The sequence below is a fragment of the Citrus sinensis genome, chromosome 5, assembly GCF_022201045.2.
Source record: "Citrus sinensis cultivar Valencia sweet orange chromosome 5, DVS_A1.0, whole genome shotgun sequence".
Lineage (NCBI taxonomy): Eukaryota > Viridiplantae > Streptophyta > Magnoliopsida > Sapindales > Rutaceae > Citrus > Citrus sinensis.
This window is the reverse complement of record NC_068560.1, coordinates 34,103,254-34,119,377: the sequence shown is the minus strand read 5'-3', so window position 1 is coordinate 34,119,377 and position 16,124 is coordinate 34,103,254. Positions and strand designations below refer to the sequence as shown.

At 37.4% G+C, this 16,124-nt stretch overlaps 3 protein-coding genes and 1 long non-coding RNA gene across 4 annotated transcripts; all 4 read left to right on the top strand.

The window, feature by feature from the left end:
• The first annotated feature begins 5,347 nt into the window (after nucleotides 1–5,347).
• On the top strand, nucleotides 5,348–6,977 carry LOC102626581 (U-box domain-containing protein 29). The gene has a single exon (XM_006472890.4). It carries the CDS (start codon nucleotides 5,591–5,593, stop codon nucleotides 6,785–6,787), a length of 1,197 nt encoding a protein of 398 aa, XP_006472953.2. The 5' UTR covers nucleotides 5,348–5,590; the 3' UTR covers nucleotides 6,788–6,977.
• Nucleotides 6,978–7,298: 321 nt separating this feature from the next.
• Nucleotides 7,299–8,851, top strand: LOC102626285 (protein MITOFERRINLIKE 1, chloroplastic). The gene has a single exon (XM_006472889.4). It carries the CDS (start codon nucleotides 7,398–7,400, stop codon nucleotides 8,568–8,570), a length of 1,173 nt encoding a protein of 390 aa, XP_006472952.2. The 5' UTR covers nucleotides 7,299–7,397; the 3' UTR covers nucleotides 8,571–8,851.
• Nucleotides 8,852–10,357: 1,506 nt separating this feature from the next.
• Nucleotides 10,358–13,070, top strand: LOC102631134 (L-type lectin-domain containing receptor kinase S.6). The gene has a single exon (XM_006472975.4). It carries the CDS (start codon nucleotides 10,806–10,808, stop codon nucleotides 12,867–12,869), a length of 2,064 nt encoding a protein of 687 aa, XP_006473038.2. The 5' UTR covers nucleotides 10,358–10,805; the 3' UTR covers nucleotides 12,870–13,070.
• Nucleotides 13,071–13,607: 537 nt separating this feature from the next.
• LOC127902173 (uncharacterized) lies at nucleotides 13,608–14,342 on the top strand. Its single transcript, XR_008054717.1, has 2 exons — nucleotides 13,608–13,745; nucleotides 14,144–14,342. It is a non-coding gene; the product is annotated as an uncharacterized LOC127902173 (long non-coding RNA).
• The last annotated feature ends 1,782 nt before the right edge of the window (nucleotides 14,343–16,124 follow it).

The window sequence follows — 16,124 nt, the reverse complement described above, 5'->3', positions numbered from 1 at the left end:
GCAAACATTATCCTCTTTTAACCCATTCTCCACTGGTTTCTTTAACCTGTATTTACACTGTAATACAACTTGGCCATGAACCATGAATCTATTCAACATTAACAAAACAAATGAATCCATCATAACTTATCCAAAAAAGGAAAAAAAAAAAACGAAAAGTGGATCTAAAATAATGACCAATAAGGTAATTTTTTTTAAGTGGAAATATGAAAACAAAGGAGCACTATGAGGACGAATACAGTGTTGGTAGTCTAGTGTATAGGACAGGGGTGAGGGAACAAAGTCCCGTATAAGATCTTATTTCATCAATTATAATATCAGATCAAATCAAATCAGAACATGAAGATCACGTCATCCTTACATAATTAGACTTTTTATGTATAGTCTCCCCTATCAAAATGTTTATTGTCTTGCACGCTTCCTGACTCGGAGCAGTAACACACAATATCTGAAGTCTTGATGATCACATTCACATGACTTCCAACCAGACAATCACCAAATAAAATAAGGGGGGAAATTTTTTTTTTAAAAAAAAAAACCCGTAAATTCTCTCATAATATATGAAAATATTGGTAATTAGTTATATATTAGAAATTTAGAATTTTATCTTTCGGAGTGATTTATCGAGAATGAAGAACCAGTTTCAAGATTCAAATACACACACACACACACACACAAAAACTTTCGCACGTTAGCTAGAAGATAATATATAAATATATATGTATTATAATTTTCTTTTATACAAAATGGTATTGTCTCAATCCGAAAACTAGAAACTATCCATTGCACTAAAAAAAGATCGTGTGCAATGCTTGGTAGTTCATAGTGAAAACTGATCATCAGCTATATATTCCTTCCATCAGAGGAGAGGATTACAATTTACACACAACATACAATGAACAGCTTCTAATTAGAATAATCCTTCTAATGATCAGAAAGAAGCCATCAAAAAGTATCTACGTGCCAAACCGTGATCCCCATCAGTGTGCGACTGTTGGACGAGTGAAAATAAAGAAGAGAGTGAGTTGGTGGGATGATCTTGAGCAGTGATCATCATGGAGAGCTCTGCGAGCTTTGCAAGCCTATGCTGTTGTGTTCCTTGGAAGGACCAGAAGGTGGGATTGGGAATGATTTAGGTAAGAAACCTAGGATTGTACGTGGTGAATAATGCTGCTGATGAGACCTGGGCTGCTTCATATTGAAAACTTGAGTGTAGGATCTTGTGCAGTGAGTGTGCCCAACCGAAAACATGAGCAGCAAAAGCAGCCACAGCAGCAGAATCAGATGCTTTTTACCCATTTTAAGAAAGCAAGAAAAAGTAGAAGAAAACCCAGAAGAGAGAAAAAGGGAGTGGAGCTGAAGCTAAATAGTTTCTTGAAAGAAATGTAAAAGAGCTAGGGTTTGCTTGTGAAGGAAGAAAGTGTCAATATGATTGAGATGAAAAACCGACGAGGAAATGTGGGGAAAGAGATGGTGAAATAAATGCTGGGAATGTCGTTGTTGTTGTTAAATAGGAGAAATATTAAATAAGGTGTTTGAGCGGGTCCTGAGGAGGAGTGTCCTTTGATTTTGAGTAAGAAGAATCGGTGTGCGATGCCGATATTATCACACACAAGGCCGAAAGGCATTCTGTTAATGCGAAAGAAAAACTAGAAAGTTTAAAGAAATAAAATTAAAGGGGAAGGATTTGAAGAAAAAGAGGTGAGATTGTGTATTGGGGTTAGGTGAGACAGTGGGGTCGTATAGAATTTAATGGCCGACTAGGGAACTGAAACTGTTTTGTATAAGTCCCACAACATGGCAACTTGTCCCTTTGCTGTGCTTACTGATGATATATATATATACACATATATATATAGCCAAAAAGATTGCTAGCAGCAACCTCGCCCTTTTTATGATCAACAACATATTATGTACATAACATAACCCAATTTCGTTAAGTGTTCTGTTGAGGACACTGAAGTTTTTGGTTAATCATACGGGCAGAGTCCATCGGACGATAGTATCGCCAACATTTTGTCCACTAATTTTTTATAATTATAATTATTTTGGTCATAACATCAACCATGGGTGTGGTGGTGCCATTGTTGTTTTCTTCGCCCTAGTGCAGAGCACATCCCTGAATTAAAGGAATGCATTCCTGCCTATCCGCACGTTCGAGTTGTGAGCAAAGCAAATCATTTCCTCTTTGTCCTCGATCTTCATTCTTATATGTATACTATACGCTTCATCATTCCACTTTTTGGGCAATTATTCAATCATCTCACCTCATAGGTATTATCAACATATTTCTCAAGAATGTATCTCGCAAAAGAGATTAATATAAAGTTTTATTGAAATTAATTGATTACATTTGCTAGCTAATCTAAAAAAAAAAAAATCGGATAAATCAAATGTTCAAAGAAAAAGGAAAGGGAGGCAACGTACGTAAGGAAAAAAAAAATGTTTATTGACTGTGATGGCATCGGCATTGGCATTGGCATTTGCAGGAGCAGGGGGGTGTGGTGGTTGTGGTTAAGTTTTGGAAATTAATGGACACTTGGATAAATGTTGATGGGGGACCGCATGTTATGTAACGTAACAGCGTAGACAAGCGTAGACATAGAATGAATGACCCCACGTGTTGTTTGAGGTGATAGCATAGACTCTGGACAGGCCTTAGAGGGACACTTCGATTGATGGACGGATGGATGGATGGATGAATTTTTGATATTTGAGTCTTGGTGAGGTAAGTGCAGCAGAGCAATTAATGTTCGTGTGAAACAAAAGAACGTATGTATCGCAAAGTATTCATGTGCCGAAGCAAAGCATTGTGCGAGTCGATGAAGATGAAGGAACACTTTGAAATATATTTTGTTCAAAGCAAAATCTGATGATGTTAGATCGTGGGTTTGGTTCTGTGAAAGCAACGGGGGATCATCACTCAAAGAGGAAAATGTTTCTTCACTCAAAATCTGATCTCTAAGCTTGGGATGTAATTAATAAATCTATTTTCAAATCATAATAAGAATTGCTTCCAAGTATGATGCATGCTCATGCTTCATGTACATGACATATCTGGCAGGGGCAAAAGTGGTTGTAATTACCGTGTTCATCAAAGAGTTGTTTGTACTTGTAATACTGTAACGGACACCAGCCATACCGCTTAACGTGTTTTTTCTTTGGGTTAGTTTGGGTTCAGTAGCTCTCGGTCTAATCGAGAGTGATTGCACCGGGGGGGGGGGGGGGGGGAGGGGGGGGAACTGTTCTGTTCTCGCGACCTTTGACTCATTCAACGAGCCCATGTCAGAGATGGGCCATTAGCGGCCGACTTCTAACTTGAATCAATTACGGGTCCAACTAATCTTAAGGTGATGGATAGGTAGCATGGATCATGCATTAATGCTGCTTCGAACACCGATTCTTCGTCCCTAGTAATTAAAATAATGTGCATCATATTTTTAAGTCAAATACACAACACTCCTCGCATGATAAACAATATCGATGAGAACAGATCAGGTACGACCGCGGCCTGTTGGGGGCCACGGTGGTTGCTGTTGTTGGACTTTCAGCAAGCACTGCTCGTTATTCAAAGTCCCAAGCTCACACAATTTTTTATTTTTAAATAGTGTTTGTGCCGAGACTTTTGTGTTTGTGACTTCAGAAAGGATCGATGACCTTAACAACTTCTGATTATAAACAAATACCAATAATACTATAGAAAATGTGATTACCGACTCACAAGTCACACATTATTTAATTGATGGGTTTCGTTGAATAATGCTGGGGTGGTTGATGCTCCCTTGTTTTGGTCACACGGAGAAATTTGATGCTTCAAACATAATCATGCTTGGGGTTGATTAAGAGAAATCTCAAGTCTTAGCCCATTTTGAACTGACCCATATTTTGGTTTGTTCTGGTCCGTCGGGTTCTAGAAAATTGTGCCAGCATATGATGTATCAATGCTCACAACTTGAGAAAATCAAATAAAATGTGGTATGAAATTCAAGAGGATTTGAGATGGACATACAAATCACCGGTTACTTATTTCAACTTTCAATCCTAATTCGGAAAATTTTCTTTAAGTAGCGGGTTTTTGACAAATTCCTCTCTTGATCATGGTCAAAGCCAATTTCACTACATAACAACGGTAAGAAAAGGAAACCTAATCTCGAAGGGGGCCCGTCAAAACGACCAGAGAACAGAGCGTTTTTCATGGATTACGCCGACAAAACTTCCAAAAATTCAAATCTTGTAGTCGCAGTCGTAAGTCACCCTTTTTGATTTCTCGCTGGTTCCGTCCCACACGTTTGCCACCCTTGCTCGATTCCAGTTGTTGCCGAAGACCGGGTAAAATAAGATTTTTAAAAAGGGACGTTATCATGGGTACCCCTCGTTTTGGTCTAATATCCGCAATGCATCAAAAGTTCTAAAATTAGCCTCCTGTTCACTTCAAGTTTCAGAATCAACTACCGAAGCCTCCATTACTAAATGTTCTTAAATTGGATGTCTGATGGATAACAATAGATATACCGTTTGGTTTAATTATATTTCTCTCTCCTTATAACATTTGATAAGATACAAAATTTGGATTAAATTACAAGTCTTGATCATTCTCTAAATAAAATAGAAGCTTTTTAGATTGTAAAACTTCAAAATAAAATTGTGACAAAATGGGTGTAAAAAATTGACAATATTCATTTAGTTAGTTATTGGGTTCAGACTATTATATTATTTTTTTCAATTCAAATTTTTTTCATTTTTTCACCCATTTTTTACTATTTTTTCTTCCTCTTTCTTATTTCATTGCTTGACCAACTCCTTGCATGCTCAAGAACAACTCATAATTGGCCACTTGCCACTCATAGAGCACTGTTGCGACCTCCTAAATACGATTATTTTCATTTTAACTTATTTGAGTTTGTTGAAAATTAAAAATTCGTTATTGAACCAAGTGTCTTTAAAAATGATTTCGGATCTAAACTTTTATATTTCATTTTATGTATATGAATATGCTATTTCTTACAGTTTTTTTTTAATTCAATTATGGTAGTTGGATAATTGTTTAAGAATCAAAATTGGTAGCCTTTTTCATTTTTTAATTGTTACAATTTACAAATATATTATAAGATGAGGTCTATTGAAAATCTAACTATATCCACTTATAATACAACTACTACAAAAATCAATGGAGAATAGTTCAAAAATATGCTCTCACTAGTCAAACGGGTGCCCTTGATGTTGCCAAGGATACAAGCCCGTTATTGGACTACAAGCCCAATAATTTAGGCTTTTCAATTAAAATTAACAAGAATCTAAATCTTATTGGTGGGGGTGTCAGAGACTAATTTCATAATTGGAAGGAACTCATGATATTTAGTCAAACCTACGGGAGCACTTGAAAATACCTATTACCTAATTAAAAAAATAAAAATAAAAATTTGACCGACGGTCAGAACGACGTCACCTTTAGCCTTGACTCCTTCCTCTTCAAAACTCCTTCCCCCTAGCACTCCATCGTCTCAACTCGCTCTCTAGTTCTCTCTCTGAAATCATCTGTTTCTATCTGTAGAGAAGCCAAACCCAAACAAAGAATTAAAAGAGAAAAAAAATGGTGAGACAAGAACTTTACATAGCAGTACCGAATTTATTCCGGTGCCCGATTTCCTTGGACGTAATGAAGTCTCCGGTGAGTCTCTGCACAGGTGTCACCTACGATCGCTCCAGCATCCAGCACTGGCTCGAATCCGGCCACGACACTTGCCCCGCCACCATGCAAATCCTGTCCACTAAGGAATTCGTTCCGAACCTCACTCTCCACCGTCTCATTGCTCACTGGTCTCACCAATTGACGGTTCCGGAGCAGGAGGTTAGAGTTTGGATCGAAAAGATCAAAAGTGAGAACGAGAGTGAAAATAGTTGCGTTGATTATCTGGTCAAAGTCGCAAAGTTTGCGACGGGTTGTGAAGCGAATCGGAGGTTTTTGGCGAGTTATGGCGGTTTTGTGGAAGCTGTTTTTGGCGTTTTGAATAGAAAACGACGCTCGGAAATTGCCGTTTTGGAGTCGGCTGTAAGGGTTTTGAACTTGATTGTGAATGAAAATGGAGTCAAAGAGAAATTGAATCGTTTGATTCTCAAAACTTATAATTGCTTACCTTTATTTCTCGAAATTCTCCGAGAAGGAAACTTGGATTCAAAGATCGGATCGATTAAGATACTAGATTCGATTTCACTCGACAACGAATCGAAACGCAGAGTTTTGGAAACAGAGAACCTCCTCTCCGCACTGTTCGATTACCTCAAGCTAGCAGAGGATCAAGCTCTAAACGACGCCATTTTATCAATCTTGATCACTTTGTCAGTCTATCGTTCGGTCAAAGCTCAGCTCGTCGAACTCGGAATGGTTCAAATCCTCACAAGAATTCTCTCCGATTCGAGGACACAAATCCTGACTGTGGAAAAGTCAATAAAAATGTTATCGATAGTTGCCACGTGTAGCGAGGGGCGCTTGGCGTTGAGCGAAGAAGCGAGTTGCGCGGGAAGAGTGGTGGAGAGAGTGATGAAGGTGGGCAAAACGGCGAGGGAGGATGCGGTGGTGGTGATATGGAGCATGTGTTGCGTGTACAAAGATGCGAGGGTGAAAGAGGCCGTGGTCAACAGCAATGGGTTGACCAAACTGCTGCTTGTGATGCAGAGCGAAAATGAAGGGATTGTGAGGAAAATGTGCGGAGATTTGGTTAAGGTTTTGGGCAAGGCCTCTGGATTGGGGAATTATCAAACCAAGACTGCTCATATTATGCCATATTGATGTCATGAACGATGATTGATTTTGTATTTTGATCCAATTGTATATGGAGGAAGAGATTTTTATTATTAACATTGATTGACATAGATGAACATATTATGTACACCGCCGGAGCAAAGAGCACAATTGCTTGTGATTAAAATGATTCTTTTGTATTATCTTATCCATATGATTGAATTTGAAGCTTTCGATATCCTCGACTTCTAGTCATACCATTTTTTTTAGAATTAAAAGTAAACGAGAAAATACGTCTGGTTATATCTTCACTTCATGTTCTTGTTTACATTAAAATGCAGACCAAGCGGAACTAAATGATAAATTTGACAGGCAGCCGGGCAAATGCTAAGTTACAGCCGGCTGTAATTTATTATTCTTACAAGAAGAGTAAGTTACAGTTAACTGCAACTTGGATCCAGGCAGCAGATGCAAATGTACATATTGTCGTATCCAGTCATTATCATTCACAGGCACTGTTTTCCTCTGTGCAAAACCAAAACGACACGCCGTTTTATACTTCTACTCTATCCAAAGAGGATGAAAAACGACACCGTTTTGGCCCCTCCATTTGGGCGACAAAAGGGCCAGAGAAAGCAGATGCACTGAAGATACAGCCATGGAATCAAGACTCTCTGCATCTCTGGGACTCCCATCTCCAGACCCAAATCACTATCCACTTCTCTCAGAATCCACTTCCCTCTTCACACACTTGAGCACAAATCTCTTATCAGCACAAAGCCACAAACCCTTTAAAAATGACGCCAAATTTGCCTCGACTTCGCTCTCCACTGAATCCCAAACCAAATTCCAACCATCCAATTGGCTCAAACCCGCTTCGAGAAATAGTCCCAAGATTCACTCTCTAATAAAGAGCCTCTCTGTTTTCGAGCGCGCCCTTATTGGCGCAGCCGCTGGCGGCATTGCTGGTGCGTTCACGTATGTGTGCCTTTACCCGCTTGATACAATCAAGACCAAGCTGCAAACAAAAGGTGCTTCCAAAATGTACTCCAGCACATTTGATGCAATCTTTAAAACCTTTCAAACGAAGGGGATTCTAGGGTTTTACAGCGGTGTTTCGGCGGTTCTTGTGGGTTCTACTGCCTCTTCAGCTATTTATTTTGGGACTTGTGAATTTGGGAAATCGTTTTTGTCAAAATTGGAGATATACCCATCTGTGCTCATCCCTCCTACTGCTGGTGCTATGGGCAATATTGTGTCGTCAGCAATAATGGTGCCTAAGGAGTTGATTACTCAAAGGATGCAAGCTGGTGCAAAGGGTAGATCTTGGGAGGTTTTGTTGAAGATTTTGGAGGTAGATGGAATTTTGGGGCTTTATGCTGGGTATTCTGCTACATTGTTAAGGAATTTGCCTGCTGGTGTGTTGAGTTATTCGTCTTTTGAGTACTTAAAAGCTGCGGTATTGAGTAGGACTAAGAATGCAAATTTGAAGCCGATTGAGAGTGTGTGTTGTGGTGCATTGGCTGGTGCTATATCGGCTTCTATTACTACACCACTTGATGTGGTGAAAACTAGGCTGATGACTCAGGTTCATGGAGAGGCGGTGAATAAGATCGCTGCTGTGATGTACACTGGGGTTACAGCGACTGTGAAGCAGATTTTGAAGGAGGAGGGATGGGTTGGATTGACAAGAGGAATGGCACCTAGAGTTGTTCATAGTGCTTGCTTTTCGGCTATAGGATACTTTGCATTTGAAACTGCTAGGCTTACAATCATGCATCAGTATTTGAAGAAGAAGGAATTGGCTGAAATGGATGCTGCTCCTGCTTGATTTGGTGGCTGTGGTTGAGTCTCAAATACCATACTTTATGTTCTTGGTGGTATCTTCAGTCTCTTCTTTGTTTACATTTTTGTTTTCCCCTAGAAAGCATAATTTAGTTATTGTATTAATAGACTTTGGTAGTGCTTTTTATCTTGTAATTGCTTTTATCTTTTCTGATTTGAGGTTTTTTCCCTCAGCACGAACAAGTGAAGAAAATATGATAGAATATCTATGTTACCAAAGCTTGACAAGTGGAAATGTTGAATAATATTGCTCTTCTTTTTCTTGTATACCATCCTAAGTCCTAACTAGTCTTAGGCATAGAATACTAATTCGGCAATGCCAATGGTGCATTAATTCAACGGGTGAATAACACTTTTGAGATGCGATGTTTCAGATTAACTAATGTTACAATTTTTCTCTGTGCAACTTTTATCTATGCTAACCAGTCATAAGGTAAGAATAAGTGTGTTCTAGTTCTTAACCCTCATCTGTCAAATGTGGTTGTGTTGGTGAATGAGTTTTACAGAGGAAACACTATGGTCCATGTGGTTCTAGGTCATTTGTTTAGTGTACACTGTTGGCAAATTATTTATGCTGTTGTTGCATGGACATTATGCTACAATTTTCCAGGATATAAGACTCTGCTTGAGTTTGCTGTTAAGATAGCTGTTTTGTTTTTGGCAAAGGTGGCGTAATTTTGGACTTTCTTGTAGCTCTTAAACTATTAGATACAAGAGTTCTCAAATGCCAGAATAGGTATAAATTACTCTAAACCTTTAATAGGATCATGTACAGGCAAAAGTGTTATGGGTGGAGATGAAAACATTGCTTATCTTAGTGCTTTCTTAGAAATCCGTTGGAACTGCATAGCTTATTATTATGTTTGTTTACTTAAAAAGCATAAATGGGAAAAAGAAGCTTCCATGTGTGATCCATGAATTTGGCCTAAAACTTTCAAGGCATCGAACAAAACGATGTTTAGGTATCTGGGTTTTTGGGAACTGACAAATTAAAGCGGCTCTCTATCCATTGTTGTCGGTAAATCAAAGATGGATCAGAGCTAGAAGCTCTACCTACAAAATACTCGGTTCTTTTTACACGCTCAATGTAATAAATGCTATTTAAACATAAAGGGCAGTGAATTGCTGGTTGCTCTGTGTCTGCACAATTTCTGGTTATAGAAGTTGACTATCTGCTAGAATAAAGATCTATGTTAGGCATTTGTCAATTTATTTGCTGGGCTAAACTTTTCTTTTAGAATGACGCAGCGGCGGGGTCCCACATCATAGAAACTATCTTCCCTCTGCTGTTCAAACTTTCTGTGGAGCTAGATAGCTCTTGTTGCAGAACATTCTGCTGCGATTAGTACCCATGAGCTGAAGTATGGTTTACCGCATGATATTTTTTCTATGACGATAAAGTCATTACGCAATCGTTTTTGCTCTATTAGTTTCTACAGCACAGATGCTTAAATGTGATAAATATGGATAATCTTTTTCCTCTTTCTTCCTGAAACTAATATGAATGAATGATGGATAGAGACATAGAGTCTTTTTTTGCCAACGATTTACTGACTAAAAAACCTCTCCATTAGGGTCTAAAAATTTTCAGAGCATATTGTGAGGAAAGGAAAACAACAAAAGCAGGGTAGAGTTTTGCACGAATGGCATCGGCTCAAAAGGAGTTACGTACAGCACAACAGTGGTTTAAATGTGTCTATATGCTTCTCTTCCCAAAGGGAAAAGTGAATTATTATATCCATTGAAAAAGCAAAAATATATATATTAAAAAAAAAAATTGGATGCCAAAGCGGCAAAACCTTGGCCCTGCCCTGCCTTTTCTTTGCTTCCCTCTAATTTTCAGCCGAAAAAGAAAAAGAATCCTTTCAATTTTTTAATAAGCTGTTTAACTGGTATAAACGCACAGATAATCATGACCGTTGAACAGGAAGATACGGTACTGCCTTGTTAAATAAATAAACCGACAGAATCAGAAGACTCGGGGCATCTTACTTGAGAGCCCAAAGGATGCTAATCCAGGTTTCTTTTCCCTCCGAAATCCCTCTCTCCTCTGACGTGCCACTGGATCCACTAACGAGTTATTGAAGCAAATCACACTCAATTCAAGATCAAACTAACCAAACAGGCAAGTAAAATAAAGATTTCTTTAACTTCCTTTCCGAAATTCTTTCAAGAATATTCTTCTTGCTGCATCCAAGATTTTCCCATTTCTTGAAACACAATGCATTCTTCTTCTTTCTTTCTCTTCTGGGTCACTTTCCTTTTACTTTTCAACTTCACTTTTCCCTCACATTTCTTACCTCCAAACAATGTCACTCTCTATGGCGATGCCAACTTTCAGAACAATGCCATTAGCCTCACTCAACAAGTCACCTGCATCTCTTCTTCTTCTTCTTCTTCTTCATCTTCATCATCTTCTGGCATTGGAAGAGCTCTCTATGTATATCCTATTAGGTTTCTTGATCCGAAAACTAACACCACAGCATCTTTTTCTTGTCGCTTTTCTTTCTCCATCATCCCTTCTCCATTGTGTGCTTTTGGAGATGGTTTTGCTTTCTTGATCACTTCCAATGCTGATTCTTTTGGCAATGATAATGGTTATATGGGGCTTCCTGGACCTGTTTTAAGCCCCCAAGATTCTTTCTTTGCTGTTGAATTTGACACTAGTTTTGATCCTTCACTTGGGGACATCAATGGTAATCACATTGGCATTGATATTAGCTCAGTTATATCTTTTGTTTCTGTTGATGCTTTGTCAAGAGGCATTGATCTTAAAAGTGGGCGGCATATTACAACTTGGATTGAGTACAGAGATTCATTGAAATTGATCAGGGTTTGGGCTGGTTACTCACAGATTAGGCCTCCAAGTCCATTGATTATTGCTCAGATTGATCTCTCCAAGCAATTCAAAGATTATATGCATGTTGGTTTTTCTGCTGCAAATGGTCAAGGCTCAGCAATTTATACTGTTGACCGTTGGAGATTCAAGACTTTTGAATCTTACCCTTCAGGGAATCCTATAGATGTGATTGATGAGGGGGATTGCCTCATGTGCTATCCCGAGGATGCAGGGTATAACAGCAGTTACAGTGATGTTGATAAAAGAAAAGCAAAGATAGCAGAGACGGCTCTTGAAGTTGGAGGACTAGTTACATTTGTCTTCACTGTGGTTGCAATAGTTGGTATAATCAGTTGCTTTCTGATAAAGAAGAAGAGGCATGATGGTAGAAGTAAAGAGGAGCATGTTTGTACAGTTCAGAGAGTACCGATGAGATTAGCTCTTACTGATATAAAACAAGCTACATTGGGGTTTAACAAAAATAGGATAGTTGGAGAAGGTGCTTCGGCAACTGTTTATAAAGGGTCTCTTCCCTCGGGAGGAGCAGTGGCTGTTAAGAGGTTTGAAAAACCTAACCGAGTTGAATGCGCTCGCAATCCTTTTACTACTGAGTTCGCAACAATGGCGGGTTGCTTGAGGCATAAGAACTTGGTTCAGCTCCAAGGATGGTGCTGTGAGGGAAATGAATTAGTCCTGGTTTATGAATACCTTCCCAATGGAAGCCTTGACAAAATCCTTCACAATAATTCCAGTTCTTCGATTGTCCTTTCGTGGGAAAAAAGGTTGAATATTGTTCTTGGTGTTGCTTCTGCTCTTTCTTATCTCCATGAAGAGTGTGAGAGACAGATAATTCATAGAGATGTAAAGGCTTGCAACATCTTGCTCGATGCAGAATTCAATGCTAAGCTTGGAGATTTTGGTTTAGCAGAAGTCTATGAACATAGTTGCCTTGCTAGAGAAGCAACAATACCAGCTGGGACAATGGGATACCTTGCTCCTGAATATGTTTATTCTGGGGTTCCATCAGAGAAAACTGATGTTTACAGCTTTGGAGTTGTGGCACTAGAGGTGGCCGCTGGAAAAAGGCCAGTAGACAATGATGGATGTGTGATCGTTGATTGGGTATGGAATCTGCGGAAAAAAGGGAAGTTACTTGATGCTGCTGATTTTAGGCTGAGAGGGAAGTTTAATAGAAAGGAGATGGAAAGGATGCTCATGGTGGGACTTTCTTGTGTGCATCCGAACCACGAAAAGAGGCCTTCAGTTAAAGAAGCTGCAAGGATTCTGAAAGGCGAAGCACCGCTTCCTCTTTTGCCAGTAAAGAAACCAACAGTCAACATTCGTTCTGTTTTCCCCGAAGCTTCAGAATTAATCGATTCTGGCGGAGATCATAGTCCTGGTTTTGATGATTCGCTGTGGATGACTCCTAGGAGCCGTTTCAGCTAGGCCTAGTTCAGAACGCCACGGCTTCTTTATGTTACTGTTAGGTTCTTGATCCAGTGTATATTGCAGTTGTTTGTAGCTTGTTTTCAGTCGAAATGTTGATAAGATACAGTTTTGTGTTTGTTTTAAATTTTGCAAAGTCATGAGATTGTATTACATTTGGAGAATGATTACAGAAACCAAATGTTCCATCTTTTGCTGCTTTTCTTTATCTCAGCTAAGATAGCAGAGTTAGCATCATTAGCTGCTTGCCAATGCCGTACAAAGAAACTTAGCATAGATGACTTGGTTGAAGTCTACAAGTTGCGGGCAGGCCCAGTTTTTGTTCGTCTGCTAAGGAGAGGAGCTTTTCCCACCCCTACAAAATTCTTAAAAAGGCCCCTCTTTTCTCACATATACCATTCTATCCTCAATACTGGGGTGGCAATATGGGTCATGATTCATTTATTCGATTCGATTCGATACAAATTAAATGGGTTTGGGTTTGAAAAAATTGATTCGTTTAATAAATGGGTGAATTCGATTCGATTCGCTAATTAAACGAATCGAATGCGGGTTTAAAAATTTTGATTCGTTTATTCGTTTAGGATTCGTTTAATAAACGGATCATAAACGAATCGAATACATATCAATTCATTTAATATTCGTTTATTATTTGGTTAATTAAATTACTTTTGTATTCCTAAATTTATTTGAAAACTTTTTAAAATTTAGAGGTTAATATTTTAATTTTGAGCTAAAGCAAAGTCAAAGCAATCAAAGCAGCCGGCCCTAATCTTAATTCTTACATTTCACATCTCTTTACCTTCATCTCTTAGCAATTCAGGGTTGATTTCACAGTTTATCAACGTCACTTAACCAGCAGCAGTCACCACCAAAGTAAGCTCTACTTCTTTTTCCCTTTTTTATTATTTTTGCATCCAAGTGCTAGCTTTTTCATTTCGAAAGATATGTTGTAAACTATGTATGCTTTTAGCTTTTTCCATCAAGACGATTTCAAAGAGTCCATTAATGCTAGGCTGTTAGCTTTTTTATTTTTTGCTCATATTCTTCAATTATGTCATTGTTAAAAATTTTAAAAAAATAAATAAATAAATATATATATATATATAATATTAGTGCAAGCTTTTTTCTTTCTTGCTCATATTCTTCAATTATATGACTGTTAAAAAATTAAAAATTAATTAATTTTAATATATATATATGATCTTTTATTCGTCAATTAATTTGAACTATTTCGTTTATATATGTTAATGACATTTTTTTTTTTGGTGTAGGATTTTTGTTTTCAAGGTGAAAAAGACAAATGAAGAGAATTAAAGAAATTACCTTACTTTATAATTTGAATTTGAATTATTGTTATTTGTATTATTAGGGATTTATAATTTGGTATTTGGATGGCTGCATAATATGGTTTGAGTTATTTGTATTTTGTTCTAGGATGCTAAATTTGTAATTTTTTTATATTTTATTTTACTTAATTTTGTTTATTAATTATATTTTTCTAAACGAATTGTAACGAATCCTGATTCGATTTGGTTCGGTTCGATTCGTTAAGGATAAACGAATCTGGATTCGATTCGATTCATTTATCAATTCTATTAAACGGATTAAACGAATCGAACCAAGTTTTCGTTTAATAAACGAATCGAATCCGAACCCATAGAATCTTGACCCAATTCGTTTACGATTCGATTCGAATTCGATTCGTTTATTCGTTTTGCCACCCCTATCAATACAATTCCTATTCTTTCTCCTCTTTCATCCCCCTTTGGGTTTTTTATTTTTTTATTTACAAAAGATTAATGGGTTTTACCCCCCTGGGGGGATATGGATGCTTTGCATTTAGAGTTTTTTTTTCTTTAATATTCTAATTTTGATTTTTTATATTGTTTTTTATGGATATTTTTTGCTGTAAGCAATTGGCTTTTGATTTTATCTATTCTCGTCTTCACCTTTGAGAACTTGAACACAATTAAATAGCCACTAAATTGGATATTAAATTTTCAGATGTTACGAGAAGCAAACTTCTAAATTAATTAGAGCCACATTATTGGGGGAGTTGCTCATAAGCTTCTTTCATCTTCATCAAGATTCAAGACTCTAGGTTGAGGGTAATATATAGAGCGGCACTGATCTCAAAACTCAAAAAAGAAAAAATGAAAAGCTGATGATAATTTGACAGCAGACGGGTTTATTGGGAAAGGGCTATGAATAGAATAAACTTATTGTTAATATTATTAGGTAGGGGTGCACGTAGAAAGGGGTTTGAGAAGGGTTTTAGAGGGGGTGGCAGGAGATCCACTCTTCGATAAATGTTAGACCTAGCCCAATTAATTTATAGATGGGCCAAATCCATGAGCCCACATATTTTTATAACTTTTTTATTTTGATGATTTGATCTAATTGTGGGATTGGGAGTAGGAGGATGGCCACTTGGGCTTGTGGTTCAGTGGTGAACCATTGCCTTTAAAGTCAAGCATGATTATGAGAATAATAATTCGAGTTTACACAGATTCAAACTCCCTCAGTTAATTATTATTGTGTAGAGATTGTTTATAACGTCTTTCTCCCTTGCGAAATTTGAGCGGAGTATAGATATTCATCTCTCATGAGGGGTATTTGACTGGACGTGTACTTTATAGAATAAAAATGTAATAATATAAGTCACATGTATATATCTGATTGTAAATATCAGTACAATGATATGTTGTCATTTGTAAATATCTCTGTGTAATATACTAACCTGATGCTTAATCAATTTCAAAAAAAAAAAAAAAGGAGTAGGAGGATGACATACCAGCTTAAAAAGTTTATCTTATGTTTGGGAGTTAGGACAAAGTATAGAGAGAATACACCAATTTTTCACGAGTTTTGGATTAATAAATAAGAATTTAGTTAAAAGAAGAAAAAAGAAAATGAATACATAAGGATGATATTCCACTATTATACTCACAATTGCTTTACACTAATTTGAGATAAAGATTTAGACATGACTAAAACTTGATCAAATCTTTTATACGGTAAACGATAAAGTGTGACTAACGTTCGAAGATCCACTTGATTTGCGGAGGAGTGATAATACGACATGAACAAATTAGTTCCACATGCTCATTTATATAATATGAGTTGACAAAAGTGAAAGTAGATGCAATTAATGTGAATAAATATGAGATTATGAACATCAAATCTCTTTATTTGACTTCTTGAGTGGAACTACTGTGTGCTACCAAATGTATATGAATAATTTGTGCACGT